This window comes from Sciurus carolinensis, chromosome 4 (genome assembly GCF_902686445.1).
Source record: "Sciurus carolinensis chromosome 4, mSciCar1.2, whole genome shotgun sequence".
In the NCBI taxonomy this organism is placed as follows: Eukaryota; Metazoa; Chordata; class Mammalia; order Rodentia; family Sciuridae; genus Sciurus; species Sciurus carolinensis.
Window position 1 is genome coordinate 122,134,477 of NC_062216.1, and position 21,466 is coordinate 122,155,942.

General features: G+C 35.7%; 1 protein-coding gene and 1 non-coding gene across 6 annotated transcripts in view; one reads left to right on the forward strand and one right to left on the reverse strand.

The window, feature by feature from the left end:
- The first annotated feature begins 290 nt into the window (after positions 1-290).
- Mon2 (MON2 homolog, regulator of endosome-to-Golgi trafficking) overlaps positions 291-21,466 on the forward strand; it is a 108,701-nt gene continuing 87,525 nt past the window's right edge. For 3 of the 5 annotated variants that reach the window (XM_047551609.1, XM_047551611.1, XM_047551610.1), the window contains exons 1-2: positions 291-795; positions 16,955-17,018. In XM_047551609.1, the coding sequence (XP_047407565.1) occupies positions 685-795; positions 16,955-17,018 (175 nt within the window). In that variant the 5' untranslated portion in view covers positions 291-684. The remainder of the gene's footprint in view (positions 796-16,954; positions 17,019-21,466) is intronic. The other 2 variants (XM_047551612.1, XM_047551614.1) reach the window with 2 other exon arrangements.
- Trnaa-ggc (transfer RNA alanine (anticodon GGC)) lies at positions 7,047-7,122 on the reverse strand. The gene has a single exon. It is a non-coding gene; the product is annotated as a tRNA-Ala (tRNA).

Below are 21,466 nucleotides of genomic sequence, written 5' to 3' on the forward strand. Positions count from 1 at the left end.
TCAGACCAACATACGCAGAGCTACGCCAGAGCGTATCCCGGAGCCCAGAGCGTATCCCGGAGCCCACTCTGGCGTCCGTCACTAGACAGGAAACACACGCAGGCGCCGCAGACCCCGCCCTCGGCCCCCAGGACGCCGGGGTGCGGCAGGGGCGGGCGCTGCCACCCGGAACCGGACCTGCCGGAGTGCGGCCGCGCTCCCCGCCCCGCCCGCCGCTGGCCGCCCGGGTTGGCCGCGGCGGGGGCGGTGGCCGCGGTGGCCGGAAGTGCGGCTGACGTGTCCCGGCGGCGCGCGGAATTGTGGGCGCCTCGGCTAATGGCGTCGGCGAGTCTGGGGAGTCTGGGGAACCAGCGCTGAAGCTTCTTGCCAGGTTGGCTGGCGAAGCCCGGTGTAGCCGGGCCCCGCAGCCGTGGGACGGACCTGCCCACCTCGTGGGCTCCTGGGCCAGCGCTGGCGGAGCCTAGCGAGACTGGGCGACTGCGGGGGCGCCTCCAAGAGGAGCCGGGGTGTTAGGAGGAGGCTGCGGGGGGCGCTCGGGCACGCTCCGGGTTCGCAGCCCAGGCCCCGCCGAGCCCCTGCGTAGCCCAGGAGGCGGGCTGTGGGAGGGCTGGAGGCGCCCCAAGGAGCTGACAGTGCCAGAGCTTATTTGTGCGGCTCTGAAATTAGCTCGGACCTTGGGTGATCATGTCCGGCACCAACAGCCCCGAGGCAGTGAAGAAGCTGCTGGAGAATATGCAGAGCGACTTGCGGGCCTTGTCACTGGAGTGCAAGAAGAAATTCCCACCTGTCAAGGAGGTAAGCTTCCTGCGACGTCGGAAGAAGGCGCAGAGAGCTTGCTTGGTCCTCTTAGACGCAGCCCTTCTCCCTCCCTCAGCCTCCAGTCCTGTCTTAATTTTCATTCGGCTCTCACCTTTGCAGGTGATTTGTACCGACTTTGTAGACTGTCGGACAGGTCTGAGGCCATTTGATTTCTTCCACTCTCTTGTCCTCCTGATTTAGGAGTGAAGTTGGTGCAGTGAGCCAATTCAGTAATCTGCCTCTCTGGTCTTTTTCAAACTCAGAACTGGCCAAGCCAGAATTGAGAAAAACTTATGTCTGTTTCTCGTTCCTGAGAATTACTATCCACTGTTGGGAAAGCTATATCGCTCAAGTGGAAACTGCTTTCCTTATTGGTGTGTGTCCTTCGGCGTAACTCTTATCAATCCGGTCGACTGTTAATGAATTATCCAGACCCACATACTTTGTAGACAGTGTTGAATACCGACAGGAACCATGTTAATTAAACCTTGTTGTTACGAGCAGTACGGTGGTGGGAAGTTTGGGCTTGGAGTCAAAGCAAATGGACCGGAATTTCAGTTCTAACACTATATCTTACTTACCCCCTTGGAGCTTCAAAAATTTTTTTTTTCAGATGTAAGACGGGTAAAGCGTGGTTATATAAGATCATGTGTGGCAAAGTCGTCAGATTAAAAGGATGTTTTTAGATAGCTCGTTAATAATTTACACAAATAAAATCCCCAAATAGTTCCTGAATTGAAATTTTTAAATTTAATCACTATGGACTGTTTTAAAAAAATTAAGATGCCACTTTAATTATTTTAAATTAAAAAAAAATCTTCGATTTCCTTTATAATTTTTTTGAAATAAGACATTTCAGCGATGTTGTAAAGGTAATTATTTAATTTTTATTCCTGTTTAATATAGTTTTGAATACCTGCAGTTTCACTTATTATTTACCCTAAAAATTCATCAAAGGATTTCATATTTTATATTTATTTAAATGTTTTAGCCTTATAAATATTCTGTAATTCGAACTTGATGGATAAAGCTTGGATTTTAGGTTTCTAAGGAATCTTTAACTTTTCTATCAGTGCTCTGGTTCCATCAGTCTTTAACAAACTCCTTTTATTTCTTTATTAAAGTAAGAAAATACTACCTAATCAGATGTGCCACTTTGGGGATGATAACTATTATATATGTTTTATTTCAGGTAATAGTTTGCTTTGATATTGATTTTCATTATTTTCACTGTATCATTTATTGAAAGTTATAACATGTAATTTTGAAGAATCAGAATGTTTTAAGGAATTTTAAATAATTTTTTAATTGTGAGAAAAATGCTTTTATTTAGAAAATTTCAAATCCTGTTTTATAATTTCAACAATGTTATAGAACTGATTGTTCCCAGTTCTAAGAATTAATATAAAAACTGTGGTCCCTTTATGTTGTAGACTTGTGGGCTAAATTTGGGAATTTAATTACTATTCGTTACATTATTTCTATTGGCAAATGCATTCAGAGTTCCAAACAGGTCATTAGAACTCAACCCATTCCTAATCCTAGGACTTTTCATTAACGCTTATTAGTTTTACTTGAACACTGACTAGAGAGATATTTAGTAATTACCTAGTTTTTGTGATAATACAAGAGTAATTCTTACCATAATTTTGTACAAAGTATACATACTCTGTTAGGATTTGTTGAATGAAAGAATCTTTACTCCTTAACCAGTGACACATGCTTAGGTTCCTGCTTTAGGAACTGAAAAATGACTTTGTGTCACAGTCTTAAAACAAGGATGTTTTAAGGAATTGACTAAATAGTGATGATTTTGTTTTTAAGGAGGAAGCCTTGACTTTCATGAAATATTTTGGTCTAACTTAAACTTCTTAGTAAATTAGTAGTAATGCCAAAATTTGCTTTTGTTTTTTAAGGAGCTGGTAAGTTTTGGACTTTATTTTTTCCTTTGGGTTCTAGTAGATCTTAAGGCAAAAGTGTTCTAAATATAAAAAGCTTTTCCACTCAGTAGATTTCTTTGCTAGTTAACATTCTTCCCATCTCTTTAATAGCTGTTACCTGAAAAATGCTCCTTCTGAACCACTCAAGAACTTATTACAGTTCTAATTGCATTGTAACTTTGGAAGGGATACTTTTTAAGTAAGTTTAAATGAAGTGAGACATTTTATACTTAATCTTTATTTCAAATTTTTAGTAATTTCTACTTTTTTGGCCATGGTACTCAACTATAAATCATTTTTTTTAATTAAAAAAACTGATTTTTAAGATTTCAAATTTGTTAGAAAAACAAAAAGATTTATGGAACTACAAAAGATATTGATAAAAGATAGTGTCTTAATTTTACCTTTGGACTTTTTCTATCCCCACCTTACTGTTTTCATTTATATCTCTACCTTTTGAATATTAAATTGTTTTTGTAGTGGCTAATATTTCAGTCTACTCTTTTATAATAAATGTAGTTATTAAAATAATACTAATAGCAATATTTCCTTCCTCCTTTTTTTTTTCCTACTTACTTTCCTGAGATCTTAAGTATATATCTTCATGCTTCAGATGCGCCCCCCTCCCAACCACCACCATTTTGGTGGGGAACTACTGAAGCAGTAGTTTGTGTGACATTTGTGTAAGATTTTTTTCTTTTAAAAATGATGTCAAATCTTTCTAAAGTCACTTTTATATAATTAATATTCAGTGGCCTTAAGAGAGAGTGATCTTTAAAGCTTTCTGTTTGTGTATTTCTTTTTTTATTTTTTTAATTTTTTTAGTTGTTGATGAACCTCCATTTCATTCATTTATTTATATGTGGTGTTGAGAATCGAACCCAGTGCCTCATGCATGCTAGGCAAGCGCTGTACCATTGAACCACAACCCCAACTCTGTTTGTATATTTCTGGAGTGAGAACTTTTTATTCATTTCCTATTTATAGGCACTATGCTGTGGTAACAGGTAAGGGGGAACCAACGGAGCCTGAAACTGTAATATGAGAAAGTTTGTAATTTTTTTTTTTTTTTGACATTGGGGCTCAAACGCAGGGGTGCTTTACCACTGAGTTGTTACATCCTCAGTCATTTTTTTTTTTTTTTCTTTATTTTGAGACGGGCTCTCAGTAAGTTCTGAGGCTGGCCTCCAACTTGTAATCCTCCTGCCTCAGCCTCCCAAGTTGCTCACATTACAGGCATGCACCATAATGCCCCCTTAAAGTTTATAATTCTTGAGCTAAGTTTCATAGCAATGTGAGTAGAAGACGAGAGGAGGAGGGGGTCATTCTTGGCAGAGGAATTAGCCCATGATATTTATATTCCATGTATAATAAATTTCATACTGAAGATGATTGGAAATCCTTAAAGCTCTTTAAAAAAATGTCATCAGATTCATATTTAGTAACATTACCTTGACAGTATTATTTGGAAGAATTAGAAGGTGTTGAGATTGATGTAAAGACAGCAGATTTTCAACAGTAGTGATTGCCTGTATTGAAATAGTTGTGGAGATAGCAACAGGAGGTTGCTTGCATTGAGGGGAGTGGAAAGGTGAGTATAGATTTAAAAGATTTAGCAGCTAAAATTACCAGGGCTCTATGATCTATTCTGTAATGGAAAGAGGGAAATGTGTGATGCCTTCTAGGTTTCTGGCTTATAAAACTGGATGGATCACTAAGAAAAGGAAGAAGGAATTCAGGAAAAGTTAGTAGTCACAAATATATTAAGATTTATGACATCCAAGTGGAACTGATGATTAGTTGCTTGAAAAAGATAGCTTGGCATTTAAGAGGGGGCTCTAGCATTTTAGACTTGGGATATCAGTAAAAACATGATATTGGAAACAGTAGGAGTGGATGAGTTGGGTCAGGAAGAGTGTATCAGGACGTAAGAAGGAATTTGGGAAAAAATGCTGTTGGACAGACTAAAATTAAAGATACTGGAGAAAAGAGGGGTATTTGCTAGAGCATGATTCCCTGAGGAAGTTGGAGTTTTATAAATGAACTGTAGTTCAATCTGAGAAGGGAAGGAAAAAAATGGGTTGAATGTGATAAATTCGAAGGAGAAAGTTGGAAGTTGTAAACAGTTTGTCCCATGGCCTCTGCTTTCTAGGTGAGATAGAAAGTGAGCTTCTTGCTAGAAGTAATTAGTAATAAAAGAACTGTTGAATGGGAAGTTAGAGGAGAGCAGTGAATCACTTTGGAGAAGTGAAGGAAAAATTGACATGGAACACATAAGAATCTTAGCAGAAAAGGTGATTCAAATAATGGTGGATTGTAAGGTCTCAGTTGGATTCTCAAAAAAAGGAAACCCAGTAACTTTGATTGATTTGAAGAAGTGAGAAGGGTTGAGGGACTAGGGAGCATCAGTGTAATCAAAGAGCAATGGGGCAAGAAAGCTAGAAGGATAGGGATACCGAATTTCAGATCACCAAGTAGAGAAGTACTAGAAGGTGATGAAGTCCAAAGGTAGTAGAAGAGGAAAGGAGATGAACGTCATTTGAATTGGGATAGTTGGGATTAGTGTTTTGGATGGATTTTTTTTTCTCTTTTTATTATTGCAGAATCAGCAAGGGTATTGTTTAAAAAGTATAAGTAGTCTTCTTATTGATGCACCTGAAGTTTCCCACTGCCCTTTCAGGACTGATGGAAGTTGGTTGGTAGAGATTTTTGTCTAAATAATAATAATAATAATAATAATAATAAAGCAAAGGTTCCTTGTGGTAGAGTTCCTCAATATTCAATGTTTTTCTTCGTTAACTGGTCAAGGGAGACCGTGGTGAGAGAAATGCCTTCTTACTATGACATGATTTTCCATTTTACCATATTTGGGAATTGAGACTGAAGTCATTGACTTTCCTGGATGAGTTAAGACCTCATTTTCAGTACCTTTTGACAGTGAAGAATGAGGGCTGGGTATTCTTTACTTAATTATTTGGGAATTGTTTTAGCGTTTTATAATGGACTGATAATTATTTTCCCCTTGACATTATTTTATTTTTTCCATAAGCATAATAGGATAAATTTGTGTATATTGAAATATACAAATGGCAAAAAAGTTGTATTGATTACCTTCTTAGCACTGTGCTTTAGTGACATAGAATAAAAGACATTGTTTCTGACTTATAAACCAAAAAAGAAAACACTTCAAAAATTGAAACATTTTCCTTTCTTTTCTATAAGATAGTTTTATTTTCAGCCATGTACAAAGTAGAGTTTTACTATTAATGTTGTAATTTAATAGAAATTTATTAGTTTCTTAAGTGTGAAGATTGGCAGGAAATACAAATATAAATGGGAAACTGTTTATTTCATGAAGTTAACTCAGGGCTGAGTAAAATATATCCTTTCCATTAGGCTAGGAACTTTGCATCTTTTAGCTCTGATGTATCATGTCTTTTTTGTTGTTTTTGTTTCCCACTGGCCTGGGCCCAATCTCTCTTTCTCTCTCTCTCTCTCTCTTTTTTTAATTTTTTTAAAATTTGTTTTAATCGGTCATACATGACAATAGAACGCACTTTGATATAGCATATATAATGGAGTATAATTTCTCATTCTTCTGGTTATACATGTGTAAAACCCCACTGGTCGTATGGTTATATATGTTCATAGGGTAATACTGTTCATTCATTCTCTTACCCTTCCTACTCTCATACCCTCTCCCCTCCCTTTACTCCCCTCTACCTAATCTAAAGTAACTCTCTTCTTCCCTAACCCTCCACCCCATTGTGAATTAGCATCTGCATATCGGAGAAAACACTGGACCTTTGCTTTTTTGGGATTGGCTTATTTCACTTAGCATGATATTCTCCAGCTCCATCCACTTACTAGCAAATGCCATAATTTCATTCCTCTTTAAGACTAATATTCCATTGTGTATGTATATTTTTTAATATACGTACACAGTGTATATATGTATTTTTAAATCCATTTTTTTTAATCCATCTTCATCTGTTGGAGAGCACCTATATTGGTTCCATAGTTTAGCTATTGTGAATTGAGCTGGTATAAACATTGATGTGGCTGCATCACTACTGTAATATGCTGATTTTAAGTCCTTTGAGTATAAACCAATGAATGGGATAAGTGGGTCTAATGATGGTTCCATTTCAAGTTTTGTGAGGAATCTCCAAACTGCTTTCCATAATGGTCGCGCCAATTTGCATTTCCACCAGCAATAGATGAGTGTATCTTTTTCTCCACAACCTCACCTCACCAACATTTATTGTTACTTGTATTCTTTTTTTTTTTTTTTTTTTTTTTTCTTTTTGGTGGAGCTGGGGATTGAACCCAGGGCCTTGTGCTTGCCAGGCAAGCACTCTACCAACTGAGCTATATCCCCAACACATTACTTGTATTCTTGATAATTGCCATTCTGACTGGAGTGAGATGAAATCTTAGAGTAGTTTTGATTTGTATTTCATTTCTCTAAAAAAATTTCTCTAAAGATATTGAGCATTTTTTTATATATTTGTTGATCAGTTGTATTTTTTCTTCTGTGACGTGTCTGTTCAGTTCCTTAGCCTGTTTATTGATTAGGTTATTTGTTTTTTTTGTGTGTTAATTTTTTGAGTTCTTTAATACCCTGGAGATTAATGCTCTATCTGAGGTGCATGTGGTAAAGATTTTCTCCCATTCTGTAGGCTCTCTCTTCACATTCTTGTTTGTTTCCTTTTCTGTGAAGAAACTTTTTAGTTCAATATCATCCCATTTATTAATTCTTGATTTTACTTCTTGTGTTTTAGGAGTCTTATTAAGGAAGTCAAATCCTAAGCTGACATGGTAAAGTTCTGGGCCTACTTTTTCTTCTAGTAGGTGCAGAGTCTCTGGTCTAGTACCTAAGTCTTTGATCTACTTTGAGTTGAGTTTCATGCAGGGTGAGATATAGAGGTTTAATTTCATTTTGTTATATATGTATTTCCAGTTTTCCCAGTACCACTTATTGAATAGACTATCTTTTCTCCAGTGAATGTTTTTGGCATCTTTGTCTAGTATGAGATAATTGTATTTGTGTGGGTTTGTCTCTGTGTGTTCTGTTTTGTACCATTCGTCTCCGTGTCTGTTTTGGTGTCAATACCACGCTGTTTTTGTTACTGTGACTCTGTATTATAGTTTAAGGTCTGGTATTACGATGCCTCCTGCTTCATTCTTCTTGCTAAGGATTACTTTGGTTATTCTGGGTCTTTTATTTTTCCAAATGAATTCATCATGTCTTTTTTAAGTATTTCATTATACATATGAAGTTTAGAAAGGTTCAGTAATTTGTATAAGGTAGTAAAACTGGAAAGTGAAGGAACTGGATTATCAATCCATATGCATCCATCTTTAATTCCTTTCTCTTTTTCCATTATATCATGCTGCAAATGCCTTTAAAACATGGTTAAATTGGTTTTGTTTGCTTATTTATTTTTGTGTATGTAGTACTGGGGATTTAACCCAGAGGTGCTTTATCATTTAACTATACTCAAAGCCATTTTTATTTTTTATTTTGAGACAGAGTTTCACTGAGTTGATGAGACTGATCTCGACCTTGGAATCCTCTTGCCTCAGCCTCCTGAGTTGCTGGGATTATAGGCACGTGCCTCTATGCCCAGCTTAATTTGTTTTTATATTGTTCTTGCTCATCTGTCTTGCTTCGTTATTCATTACCATTTTTCTGTCTTGGAAGTTTCCCAGTGTGACTTTTATAACACTCTGCATTACTATTTCTCCTTTCTATCTCTCAGTATTCCTTTTTCCTCTTCTTTATGTATAAATTCTTATCCCGAGTTCTGTCTCAAGATGTCTTCTCACTCTGTGCTCATTCCGTTATTACTATCATGTACTGCCATGGCTTCTGGCCTTATCACACTGCTGATCCTGCTGTATGTATTCTGCTTTCTTAGCTGTTTTTAGACTTGTGTTTCCATCTACCTGTTGAACCCATGTACCAGCATGTCTTTCATATACTTCAAATAGAACTTCTTATAATTAAATTTATATTTTCCTGAAAATAACCATATCCCCCCCCCTTTTTTTAAACGAGTATGTATTACTGTTGCTTACCTCAGTCATTATTTGGCTATCTTTGCTCTCTCAGTTCCCTGTTCACTGTCAGCTGTTCCTTCCAGATCTGTAATTTCCAACTACCTACCTCTCCCTTTTCTGTTTTCTCAGTTAGTATCCTAGTTTCAGGTTTTAACATTATGCCTTGCCTTTGACATGCATTAAAGTCATAGGTAGTTCAAAACTAATGCATTTTACCACCAGACCATTATACTTAAAATAGCTCAGAAGCCCTCAATGGCTACTCCGTGCCTATAAAACTCCTTATGCTAGTACTTAAGACCCTCTTGCTCTTCCCAACTTTCCTTTCTGGCTTCATCATCCTCAACTCTTTCTCATATGCCCTTATACTGTAGTAAAGTGGATTGTCACCTAGTCTCCAGATACATCCTTCTGCTTTGTTTTCCATGCTACAGCTGCTGAGTTTCCTTTCACTAACCTGGAATTGCTTCCCTATCTTTTTTTTTTTTCTTCCTTTAATCCCACTTTAAGTGTTGCTCATTGCATGAATCAAATTTAGAGATAACTTTCTAATTTCTTTCTTCATTCACTCATTCATGAAATAATTTTTGAACACCTACTATGTGTCAAGAAAAATAGTCAAGGAAAGCACATTAGGCTTACCAGTCTAAATATGTTTTCCTCCACTTTCTTAACTTTTAGTTAGGCTTATTTTTTAAGTTATTTCCTTATAACTCTTATATTTTATCTTGTTATAGTTTAAATATTTTTTCTTTTCTACATGACTCCTTAAGGGTGAATATTGCATCTTCCTTATCCTTCTATCCATGGTGGTAAAAAATCATGTTATCTTAGATATATTAAAGACAATTTGTATGTTAAGGAAAATTGATATGTTAAAGAGAATTTATTTTACTTGTTTCTTAGAAACCAGAGATTTTGAGTAAAATACCATATAGGTATGTTTTTTCAAAACTTCAGGTGTGCAATCAAATGTTACAGAAGACAATCGTTGGTTTCAATGTAGTAGTTGCTTTATGAACATATTGTCCTGTAGGGAGTAATCTAGATCTATTAAATACTCCCGAGTGTGGATTTGACTTAGGCTTTGGATTTTACTTGACATGTAAGTCTTCAGGCAGCTCCATACCGCCCTCTGTCTCTTAAGTACATTATGTTAGCCAAGTTGCCATTAATTTGAATTTCACATTTCTTCTTTTGCTCTCCTTTTGCTCTGTGTCATAGGGATAATTAATTTGGACCTTTGGTAAATTTATTTTAATATGAGCATTTACTCTCATAGAAATTGTGAAAGATATGTGTTAAAAACAGAATAGGAGCTTTTGTGAAGGGAAGTAGCATTTAAAAACAATTTTAAAAAAGTAAATCTGCATGTAGTTCTAGTAGTGGGCATTTGTTAATTCCTTCCATAGCATCCCCTCCTTCTTGCTACCTTTGGTGGTATTCTGCACTCTCCCCTTATTTCAGCCCTTTAAACTTGGATAAATTAATCTCATTCCTATCTCCAGGGTACCTTGAGTAACTTAGTCTAGTTGAAATTCCTCCCATCTCTGACACCCCAGCTTTTATTCCTGCCCAAGTCACATAATGTTAGTAAACACTCCTAGGAAGGAAAAGCTTTCTCTTTCATTTTCAATCTACTGAAAGAGACTATGTCCTTCTAGATAGTGTCATGAAATTGTGAGGTATAGAATAGCTGCAGCCATTTTGTGCAAAGATTGGAAGCAGCCTGGGGATGCGCCTACCCATAGAATAGCCAGAACCAAGAGGGTGATAGAAGTGAAACAGCAGCCCTGATGGCATTGTGATTCTCTGACTGTTTTCCTCTGGAGTTTTCTGTTAATGAGACAGTAAAATCACTTCTCCCTGCCTTATAAATGAGTTTGAATTTTTATACTCTTAAGAACTTTTCATTTATTCATGTAGAAACTACTATGTGGCTGTTGTTTGAAAGGCATAGTGATAGACATTAGTATTGTAGAGAGATGAATGAGGTACCTTTTTTTGTCCTCATGGCTCATAGATAGACTAGAGAAGCAGCTGGGAGCAGTGGCACATGTTTGTAATTCCACTGGTTCAGAAGATCATACATTCAAGACCAGTCTCAATAACTTAGTGAGATGAGACCTTGTCTCAATTAAAAAAAAAAAAAAAGGAAAAGAATAGAGAAACACTCATAATGAGATGAAAGGGCTAAAGTCACATGTATAACTCATAGACAAGGTGAAAAGGCTTTTCCTTAGTTGTCATAGAAAACAGTGATGGAGGAAATGATTTCTGCTTATGATACTAGAAGGGTACCAAATTGGAAGAATCTGCTGCCATAAGACTACATCCGTCTTCATGTCATTAGCAGTGGTTTAATTTCAGGAAAGTGTTGTCACATTAGTGCTAATTTGGGTTTGAATTTAATTTGTGAATTTGTTGGATTTGTAATTTAAGAGCTATAAAAAGTTTTTCACCCCCGGGTGTGGTGGTACACACCTGTAATCCCAGTAACTTGGGGAAGCTAAGGCAGGAGGATCACCAGTTCAAGGCCAGCCTGAGCAGTTTAGCAAGGCCCTAACCAACTTAGTGAGACCCTGTCTCAAAATAAAGACTACAGAAAGGACTGGGGGTGTGGCAAAGTGCCCTGAGTTCAATCCCCAGTACCAAAAAAGAAAAGATTTCTTTTTTTTCCCTCCTTTTATTTTTGTTGTTATTTTTTATTTTATGGTGCTGGAGATTGAGCCTAGAGCCTCAGGCACTCTCTATCATGGAGCTACACCTGCAGACAAAAAAATTTTTCTTAGTTGTATTTATATGTATTAAAGTTATTCAGTGACTGGGTAAGTCTAAGATATCCACCCCATCCCTTTTAAAAGATGACCTTACACTATTCAGTTTTGAGAAACACTAGTAGGGGTAGGTGCAAGGGAACATTTGAAAAAAATTAGTTTCTCAACTAACTGTATGAAGGACAAGATTGTAGGCAAGACAAAACCCTTTAGATTGAAAATGAATTTGAACTGAAGTGTGGTAGTGGGATTTGAGAGAAAAAGATTACAAGATATGTTAATCGAATAGACTTTGTGGCTGGTTAAGTATGTAAGATGAGGAAGAAAGTCCAGATATCTCTAGTCAGTGACTGAATGGATAATGCAAATGTTTAGAAAAAGTGATCGTAGGAAGAAAACACTTTTTTCTGACTGAGGTTGGAGTTTGGGGGTGGAGGATGACATCTTTTTCAGCATCTTATATTTAAGGTACCTTTTAAATATTTTGGTTAGTTAAGTCCAGTAGTTTTGGAGACAGGTCAAGAAAGGATTATAACTAACTGGGTGTGGTGGTGCTTACTTATAATCCTAGTGGTTTGGAGGCCAAAGCAGGAGGATCACAAGTTTGAGGCCAACCTCAGTAACTTAAGGAGGCCTTATGCAAGACACTCTCTCAAAATAAAAACATAAAAATGACTGGAAATGTAGCTCAGTGGTAAAACTGGGTTCCATCCCCAGTACAAAAAAAAAGGGGGGGGGGAATATAACTTAGGGGTCTTCCATTGAAACCACAGACCTGTGAAATTACCCAGAAGGAGTATATTGAGTGAGAAATGAGGCCGGGAATATTCTAGGTGGTTTTGGAAAAGTCAGCAAAGGATATTAAGAAAAAAGATGGAAATGTGTTGTGGCCAGCGCCATCAAACTCTCAGGTACAGTGAGGGGAGAAGGAGGATTGGAAAATAAAGATTCACAGACCCAGATCTTGAAGATTAAGCTGGGATCAGGTGGAGCCTGCTCTCTGATGGAGATGCAGGTCTAAAGAGTTACTCCAGCAATCTTTATTTATATGTCTCATTATCAGGCTAAAGACTATACAAGCTTTATTCTTTGTGTAACAGAAACTAGGACATCTGTATAGCTTTTACACAGTAGCAATCCATAGTTGCACAGTGCAATGTTAGGAACTTTGTGTAGCTGTCAAGAAAGTCCATTGTTTAAAATTACTGTAAGGCGGGCAGTAACAAGAGAAGTGGAGCTGGTGAAATGTTGTGGTTGTCTAGCTTAAGAATTCCTTTCTCCTGGGAGCTGTGTGCCTGAGATCAAGGTTAGATCTGATAGGGCTCTTGCACAGAGCCTCCTCATGCAGGACATTGCTACAGTAGCTAGGCATCCTGTGCCCTTGCACAGAAACATTCCCAGGAACTGGGCATGCCACAACCATGAGGGCATCAGAGACCCCCAATCTCAGTCGCTGCTCTCCCATCCTCTATCACTGCTCTCCACAGAAATGTTTTTTGAGAGATATTAACTTTAGGAGTAACAGATATGAAATGGTGCAATGTATTTAAGACTTTGGCTCTTTTCCCTAACTTACTAATGCTCTCAAAAATATATTAGACTGCTTATCTTTTTCTTAAATCTTAACCTATATAATCTATTCGAGCTTCAGAACTAGCCACTTTTCTCTTCCTCCTCCTCAGTTTAGGAAAAAATAACTATATTTATAATTATGTAAGTTCCGTACATTGTATCTGATCAGAATAGCAGATACTTTAATGCAAGAATTAAAGACTCTTCTTTACACCTATAATCCTTGGTAAATAGTTGGAAATCTGACCCTGAAGATCTCTGTCCATACATACTCTAAAAGAGGTAGGATAGGCTAGGCTTTCGTATGAAATAATACTACAGTAGTTAGGGGACCTTGATATATACCTGTGGTCAATAAACATTGCTAGTGGAACTTTCCAGAAACACCTGGTGGCAGCTAGAATAAGGTGTTACAGTTTCACAGTACTTTGACATTAAAGACTTGGATGTACAAAATGAGGAGCTATGATGTAGGTCTAATTATAGCTAACAAATAATCCTTTTGTTCATTCCTTGAATTTAGGAATGAAAATTCTGGTTACATTTTTTATTTTTATTTATTTATTTATTTATTTATTTGGGTGCTGGGAATTGAACCCATAGGCACTTAGCCACTGAGCCACATCCCCAGCCTTTTTTATATTTTATTTAAAGATAGGGTCTCACAGAGTTGCTTAGGGTCTCGCTAAGTTTCTGAGTCTGGCTTTGACCTTGTTATCCTCCTGCCTCAGTTTCCTGAGGGATTACAGGCATGTACTACTTCACCCGACTGGTTACATCTTTTAAAACATTACTTGGTACCCTGGGCAATGTAGCAAGACCTGTGAGACCCTGTCTCAGAATAAAAGGGGCTGGGGAATTGGCTCAGCTGTAAAGTACCCCTGGGTTCAATCCCCAATATCACAAACAAAACACCACCATCACCAAAACCCCCCAAAACAAGAAAACACTACTTCAATCTAATTGAAATGCTACTTATTCCTTCTCCTTACTGTATGATTTATTAAAAATATGTGTTAAACATGTATGCATTCATGTGTTGATATTTATTCCCTTCAAGAAATCAAAACAGTATTTGGCAAATTTGAAATCTTTGTTGACATCTAACATCTAGCACGTCACAAGACAGATTTTGGAAACTTAAGTTTTGAGGCTAGGCATGTGGCACACACCTGTAATCCCAGTGACTCTGAGGCTGAGGCAGGAGGATCACAAATTTGAGGCCAGCTTGGGAAACTTAGTGAGACCTATCTTGGAAAAAAAGAAAAGGGCAAAAGGACTGGGAGTTTAGTTCTGTGGTGAAGCACCTCTGGGTTCAATTCCCAGTGCCACAAAAGAGGAAAAAAAAAAAAAAAAGTTTGACAGACTCTGGACAGATAACCTTGGTATTCTTGATGGTTTAGTTTGATCAAATCTTTGTTGACACAGAAGCAAACTGAAATACTGAATTTGGACATATGGAAGGTATATAGTGCTATAGTGAGAAGGAAGTTAAACTTTTCAAAGTGATGGTGGAAGAAATCTCAGTGGCCACAGATTAACTTCTCCTGACCCAATAAGACATTTACCTGAGAGAGTTTGAGATGGGATGTATGACTATTACTTAGCACATGTAATAATTCTGTTTCAGTATTCTTCTATTTTTTACAATAGTTAATATGCTGTGGTTTGCAAATCTCCAAACATATTCAGGATCTGGCCACTTTTTACCATCTCAGTTACACTGTTATCTCTTTCTAGTATTGCAAAGGATTCCTAAATTTTACTGTATATTAGAATCAACTAAAGATTTTTAAAAACACTGATACATGATTTCTGTTAGCATTCTGGTTTAATTGGAATGAGTTGCAGACTGAGCAACAGATTTTTTTTAAGCTTCCTGTTTCTAACATGTACTACCTCAAATAATCAGAAAACCAATTTTTTTCTCCCCAAAGTATTGAATTCTGATTATATTTTTCTGCTAGTAACCCTGTTAATTTAATTTGGGACATTTCCATTTCTTAAAGTTTTAGAAGTTGTATTGTATCTATTGTTTTTCTTAGTTGTGAGCAATGAAAGCTGACCATGGCTAATTTAAGCAGAAATAAAATTTACTGATAGAATAATGAGAGGTTCACAAAATTGGTAGAAGGATGGATGTAGCCAGTCCAGAAAAAGTACATGAACCAGGGGAGGGTAAACAGCAAGAACCACAGCAAAACTCAGGCCAGTTAGACCATTATTGCTGTCTCTGATGAATAGTGATTGGATGGTATGGATTGCACTACTGGCAGTGTTGGTCACTCCAGGCCACCACTGGTTCTACTGCCCTCTGAAACTAGATGTTGCTTTCACTGTTGCTTTTATTGGAAAGAATTTTCTTGTCTCTAATTTTCTGTGCCACTATCCTCTGTATTCAAAAGCATAAAGTAAGCATAGTCTGCTAGGATATGTGAGAAATCAAATACCTAGCATTTTCAATTTTAGTAGTATAAGACAGATTTTGTATTCTACCAGAATTCTTAAAATAGAGAATTCTTTAAACAGAAGCAGGTACTTCATATGATAGGAGGCAACAAAGTGAAAAAGTTCTATTACACATGATGTAGCCTACCTACTATGTGTTCTTTATTTTATGCATTAATCTGCTGATTGTTAAATTAAGATTTTTTGAGCTATAGAGATCAATATAAAATACAAAATAGTTATATTTCTAGACACTGAAAATGTTCTGACTTTCTATGATGGAAATAACCTATTAATATTATATATCAGTACTGTTCAATAGAAAGATAATATGGGCCAAAAATGCAATCCATATTTGTAATTTTCAATTGCATTTAAAAAGTTGGGGGGAAAAAAAAAAGCTTCGTAGAGTGGTGTAGGCCTATAGTTCCAGCAGCTCAGGAAGATGAAGCAGGAAGATCACAAGTTCAAGGCCAGCCTTGACAAATTAGCCAGACTTGGTCTCAAAATAAAAAGGGCTGAGGATGTAGCTCAGTGATAAAAGTGCTCCTGAGTTTACTACCCAGGAAATAAAAATCAAAACCCCAGACATTTAATTTTAATAATATATTTACTTTAACCCAGTGTATTCAAAATATTATTTCACAGTGTAATCAATATAAATATTTAGAGGATAGTTTACATTTTTTGATACTAATTCTCTAAAATCTAGTGTGTATTTTACACATAGAACACAGCTTAATTCAGACTGGCTACATATCAAGTGCTACATTTAGTCACTGGCTACCATATTGGACAGTGCAGTTCTTGTTATGTTCTGTAAAATGCAGTTACTGCCAGCTAAGCATGTTGGGATGAAATATTTTAGACATTATGAAAACTGGAATGAATATTTAAAAACTGTAACCAAAGAGTAATAAGTGCTTGGTTATTCATTCTCAAAAAAGAAAACTGACTCTTCAAATCTAAAACAGTAGTTTCACTTATTTTGCAGTGTTTTATAATTTATTTGTGGTGGAAAAAGGGGAGTGTGAAATGGGGAGGAATTCAGATTTTTTCATTAGATTTTATTATTATTTTCTGAACATTTAAATTTGTGAAGTATTGAGATATTTCAGATATTCCTCAAAGCAGAGGAAGGCAACATGCAGTTTGCATATGAATAATCAAATTAATCATATGTTATTACATCTATTGTGTGTCACTACTAGGCTTAGTATCTGATGCTTTGGAAATAAAAAAAGATGATAACAACTGACTATGCTTGTAATTTTAGCTGTTGTATATGACTTATTTAATCCCTAGATAATGTTGATAATAAGTTTTATTTTCTAATTATTTTTATTCTTGCAGGCTGCTGAATCAGGAATAATAAAAGTTAAAACAATAGCTGCGAGAAACACTGAAATTTTGACAGGTAATTTTTTTGCATTAAAAATTCAATAATTATGAAAAATTGACTAATATTAAAAGTAGAATCTTAAGATAAATCCATCAGTTTTCTGGAGCATGTCTGTCTCATGCCCTAACATGATATTCATGATTTGTACGGGAATGTCCCTGACTTGTGAACTGATGGTATTTCCCAGAGATGAATACTATATAATTCTCTGATATCAGAAAGATTAAAAGTTCTAATTCCTTAAAAGCAAGAATTTTTTTCTTACTCCTCTACCTCTTGCCACTCACCTGAGACACACTGAACCATAAATGGCACTCAGTAAAATTTTTTGCATTGAATTTAAAGAAAGATTGGTTCTTAGTCCATTTTTCAAGACCTATTTTATCTTTAATGTAATAAAAACAGTTCATAATGTAGTATTTTATATTTAGTAGTATCATTGAAGTTTGGACTCCTGGACTTAAGTATGGTGATAAGAATGAGAGTTTCTTTTTACATTTTTTCTTGATGAAACTTGGTTTTCAAGGAGGAATTTTTAAGAGTTTCTCTTTGGCATGCTTTTTCTTTTTCTACTCAGTCTACTCTCTTTTGTGCCTTTTGTTCTTACCTCAGTAATGAACATGGACTGACTTTTTTTTTTAAGAATTCAATGTATGTGAATACTTGTGCCACTCTATCTGACATAAGATCGTCTTTTGGGGAGATATTATTTTATAGTAGAGCAACTTCACATGCAAAAAGATTAAGTTACTTGCTTGCTTAAGATGACATTTATTAAGTAATGGGAGCAGATTCAAATTCAGGAGTGTTCATAGCCCAGGTTCTTCTTTCTGCAGTCAGCCACCATCGTATCTCAAGCTTTCCACCCTAGCTACTTCCTCCCAAGTGTTTCATATTTAATCATTGCTTGCTCTATTGATCCTTCAGTCTGCATTTCCTATTCCAACAGTGCCTTTCATCTCAGCCAGTATAGGAGAAAAATAGTCTTATTAAGCTTAGTTTACATAAAGACTATAAAGAACCTTTTGAATTTTCATAAACTTTACATTTAAAACGACCAGTAAATCCCTAATTTGTGAGATTTCAGAGTGTTCCAAAATGAGACAGAGATTTTAGGGGGTGGCTTAAGAGTGGATTTTACTCAGGTTGCTCAGCTTTGCTGGAAATTGGTCCTTAGTGTTAGTTCTCCTGAGTTGCATCTGTTTCTCACAGATTCTCCCTGATTTTCATCAGTCTGTCAGAAACATTGTAAGTTTTATAACATATTCACCACAGTGAATAGTGTTCTGTGTGCATATTGAGGAGAGTGGTGAATATGGTGAGAAAAGACAAAGGTGTTTATGGTTAGGCTGGGAGGGTGGGCATATAGATTTTGGGAGATGCATGAGCTACTGCAGGGACATTGGTGTTTAAAGATAAATTATGACCTGAGATATTTTTGAGATAGGCCAAGCATATTAGAACATCATTGTGAATATTTATTTTTGCTATTATTATTGTTGATACCATGGTAAGCCCTTAATTATTCTCTAATAATATAATTTTTTGTTTGTAATTGATGGAAGATAAAAACCTGATTTCTTCAGAGTATCACCATTTCAGTGTTTTATGCTAGGTAAAGTGTTCAATTATTTAATCATAAGAAAGAATAAGAAATTTTTAGTCCATATGAATCTCATATACAGGTAGACTGTTGATTTTATTTTAATTCTACTAGCTTTATTTAAATCGTGTTAGAACAGATCTTTATGCACAATAGTAGTTCATGTTTTAATCTCCATAGTTTTCCAGAGCCATTTACTTGAGGTGTATTAGCATTTAACTTGATCCTATTATTATTTTTTTTTTTACCAAGTATTGATAGCAATTGATGCCTAAAGAATATAGATTCATAGGTCACTGTCATCTTGAAAATCAAAGTCCCTCGCAAACAAAGATTTTAAATTGGTCTATATGAAGTTTCTAAATTCAGAGTACAGTTAATTCTAAAAAAAATTTTTATTAATTTAAAAAATTTCCTGAGAAGAGTTTACTCCTTTTTAATACTTGAAACTAAAGGATACTGCTTTTATGCTGTAATGGTTGTAAAGATCCCAAATAATTGAGAAGAGTCTCAGATGAGACAGGATATTGAATTCTCATATGTCTCTGTATGTTTAGAATATATAAAGTTGCTGTAAAAAGCAGAGCCCTTAATTAGGCTTAGCTAATTTAATTAATGATATTCAGCATAGATTTCTAGTCAGCTTTAGTTTTGTAGATTTATTTTCCAAGGGAAGATCATTTACACTGCAGCATAAATCTTTGCTTTACATCTCCCCTTTTAAGCATCCTCCTTTAATGTTTATTTTTCTTTGTTTTCACTGCTGTCATGAATGCTGACATAAGTGGAAATGCTATGCCAGGTAATGTCAGCATCGATTCAGATGTACAGATTATCTCAGAATTTCCTTTTTCTTTAAAGATAAAATTCTGCAAATGAGAAATAACAAAGTTTTTCACTTAAAAGGCCTAATGCCTTAATCCCTCCTTTGCTATACATTACAAATTATTATCCTCACTGACAGTATACTAGAAATTGAAGAGGCACGTGTTACACAAAAATTACATATTCTGTTTTTAAATGTATTGTAACAAGGAAATCAATGAAGTTGTGATGTCTTTTAAAATTGTATATTTAAATCCTACCCTAAAACGTAATAGTTAAATCTACCCATAGCTGCTTTTAGCTATTTTGTCAGTACGTACAGAATTTTTACATGAATAATCATTGTGTATGATTTATGTATGGTTTGTGTTCTTTTCTCACATGGTTTTCCATCATTTTTTCCATATCTATATAGTCTTACAACTAAAAGGCCTCTTAAGTAGCAATGAGTAAATATACTTCGGATATTTTTTTCTGACATAAAAGGTAATTTACTTGTGTATTTTAGTATGTTCTATTTTATCAGTACTTGTACTTCTGATGTTTTACAAACAAATATGGAAAATATCATATAATATGCTTTTAGTAAGTAGTTGTATAAGAATCAGTAGGGGAAATAGAAAGTTAGGTGTTGAATTTCACCTCTAATCTGTATGGAAATACAAGAAATATATTTGAAAAGTACGTTGGTGCCATTTATTCTGTTTAGCTTACCCACTCCTTCATTTGGCGTACTTTGCCAGAAACTTAACTTTCCAAATAACTTTATTCCCTACATTAGGATCAACATCTTATTTTTTCTTATGTTGCTGGTATTTATCACATTACATGGAAAATAAGAAATCCCTTATTAAATGAAGGCTAATAAATGAATGACATTGGGATACAAATAGGTCTCTTAGCACTGTCTCTGCCATTTTCTTCTACCTCTCTTTAATTTTACATGTTAAATTATTTTAGTACATAAATCGTTATCCTTAGTTTATGACAACTAGACAACAGTACTCTGAAGGAGACAGACCTTAATTATAGAATTCTAATACTGTGAGGTAAAGGCCAACGTGGAAATATATAGATAGGGTTGTTACGGGAACATCGATAGGAAAGGCCCCTAGCCCAGCTTCGGAATCTGAAGCTGAGTCTTAAAGCTTAAAGAGGAGTTAACCAGGCAAACAGTGTAGAAGTGGACTGCTTGAACAAATGTGTAAGGTATACAGCAGCTTGGTGTTATTTGGATCCACTAGAAGTAAATTAAACAGTGTGGAAGATATAGTTGAGTATACCATCTCTGAGGCAGAGGTAACTGTTAGGAGGCTATTTCTGTAATGTAGACTAGAAAACACAGGGCCTGTATCATATTTACATGTTGACCTGCTGGACCAGAAATTATAGTGTGTCTACAAAATATTGTGCTTTTGTTTATTTTACCCTTGGATTAAAAAAAAAATTAATTTGCATTCCATGTTTTCTTGTACCATAAGTTTTTTTGAGGGGAGAGGGTAGGGGTGTGTCTGGGGATCAAATGTAGGACCTCATGCATGCGCTACCACAGAGCCATACCCCCAGCCCTATCACAAGTATTTGATTTCATCTTTTTAAATGTTTTTAATTGCTATGCAGTATTTCATCAAGTGGATTGTAGTTCCTTTATGTTAGGTGTGTTTGATATTTGAAATTATTACTTTATGATAAATTTCAATAAGTTTATAAAATTATAATGTTAAAGGGTTTGAATATGTTTAAAGTTCTTGGACTGTATTACCACACTTTTTTTTTTCTGTAAGCTAAATGTTTATGCCTTTACCAACTATATGAAAGTGTGTTCTTATAACATCCTTGTCAGGATTATTGTTTTTTAAAAAAAAATTTGGTAATCAGACAGGGAAATAACTGTTCATTTTAACTGACATTTGTTTTTGACATTGAACATATTTATCTGTATGCATTAAATTATTTTCTTTTTAATTTTATATTCACTTCTTTGGGTTTTTGTGTTTTCTTTATCAAATTATTTGAGCTACTTGTATAGTAAAAA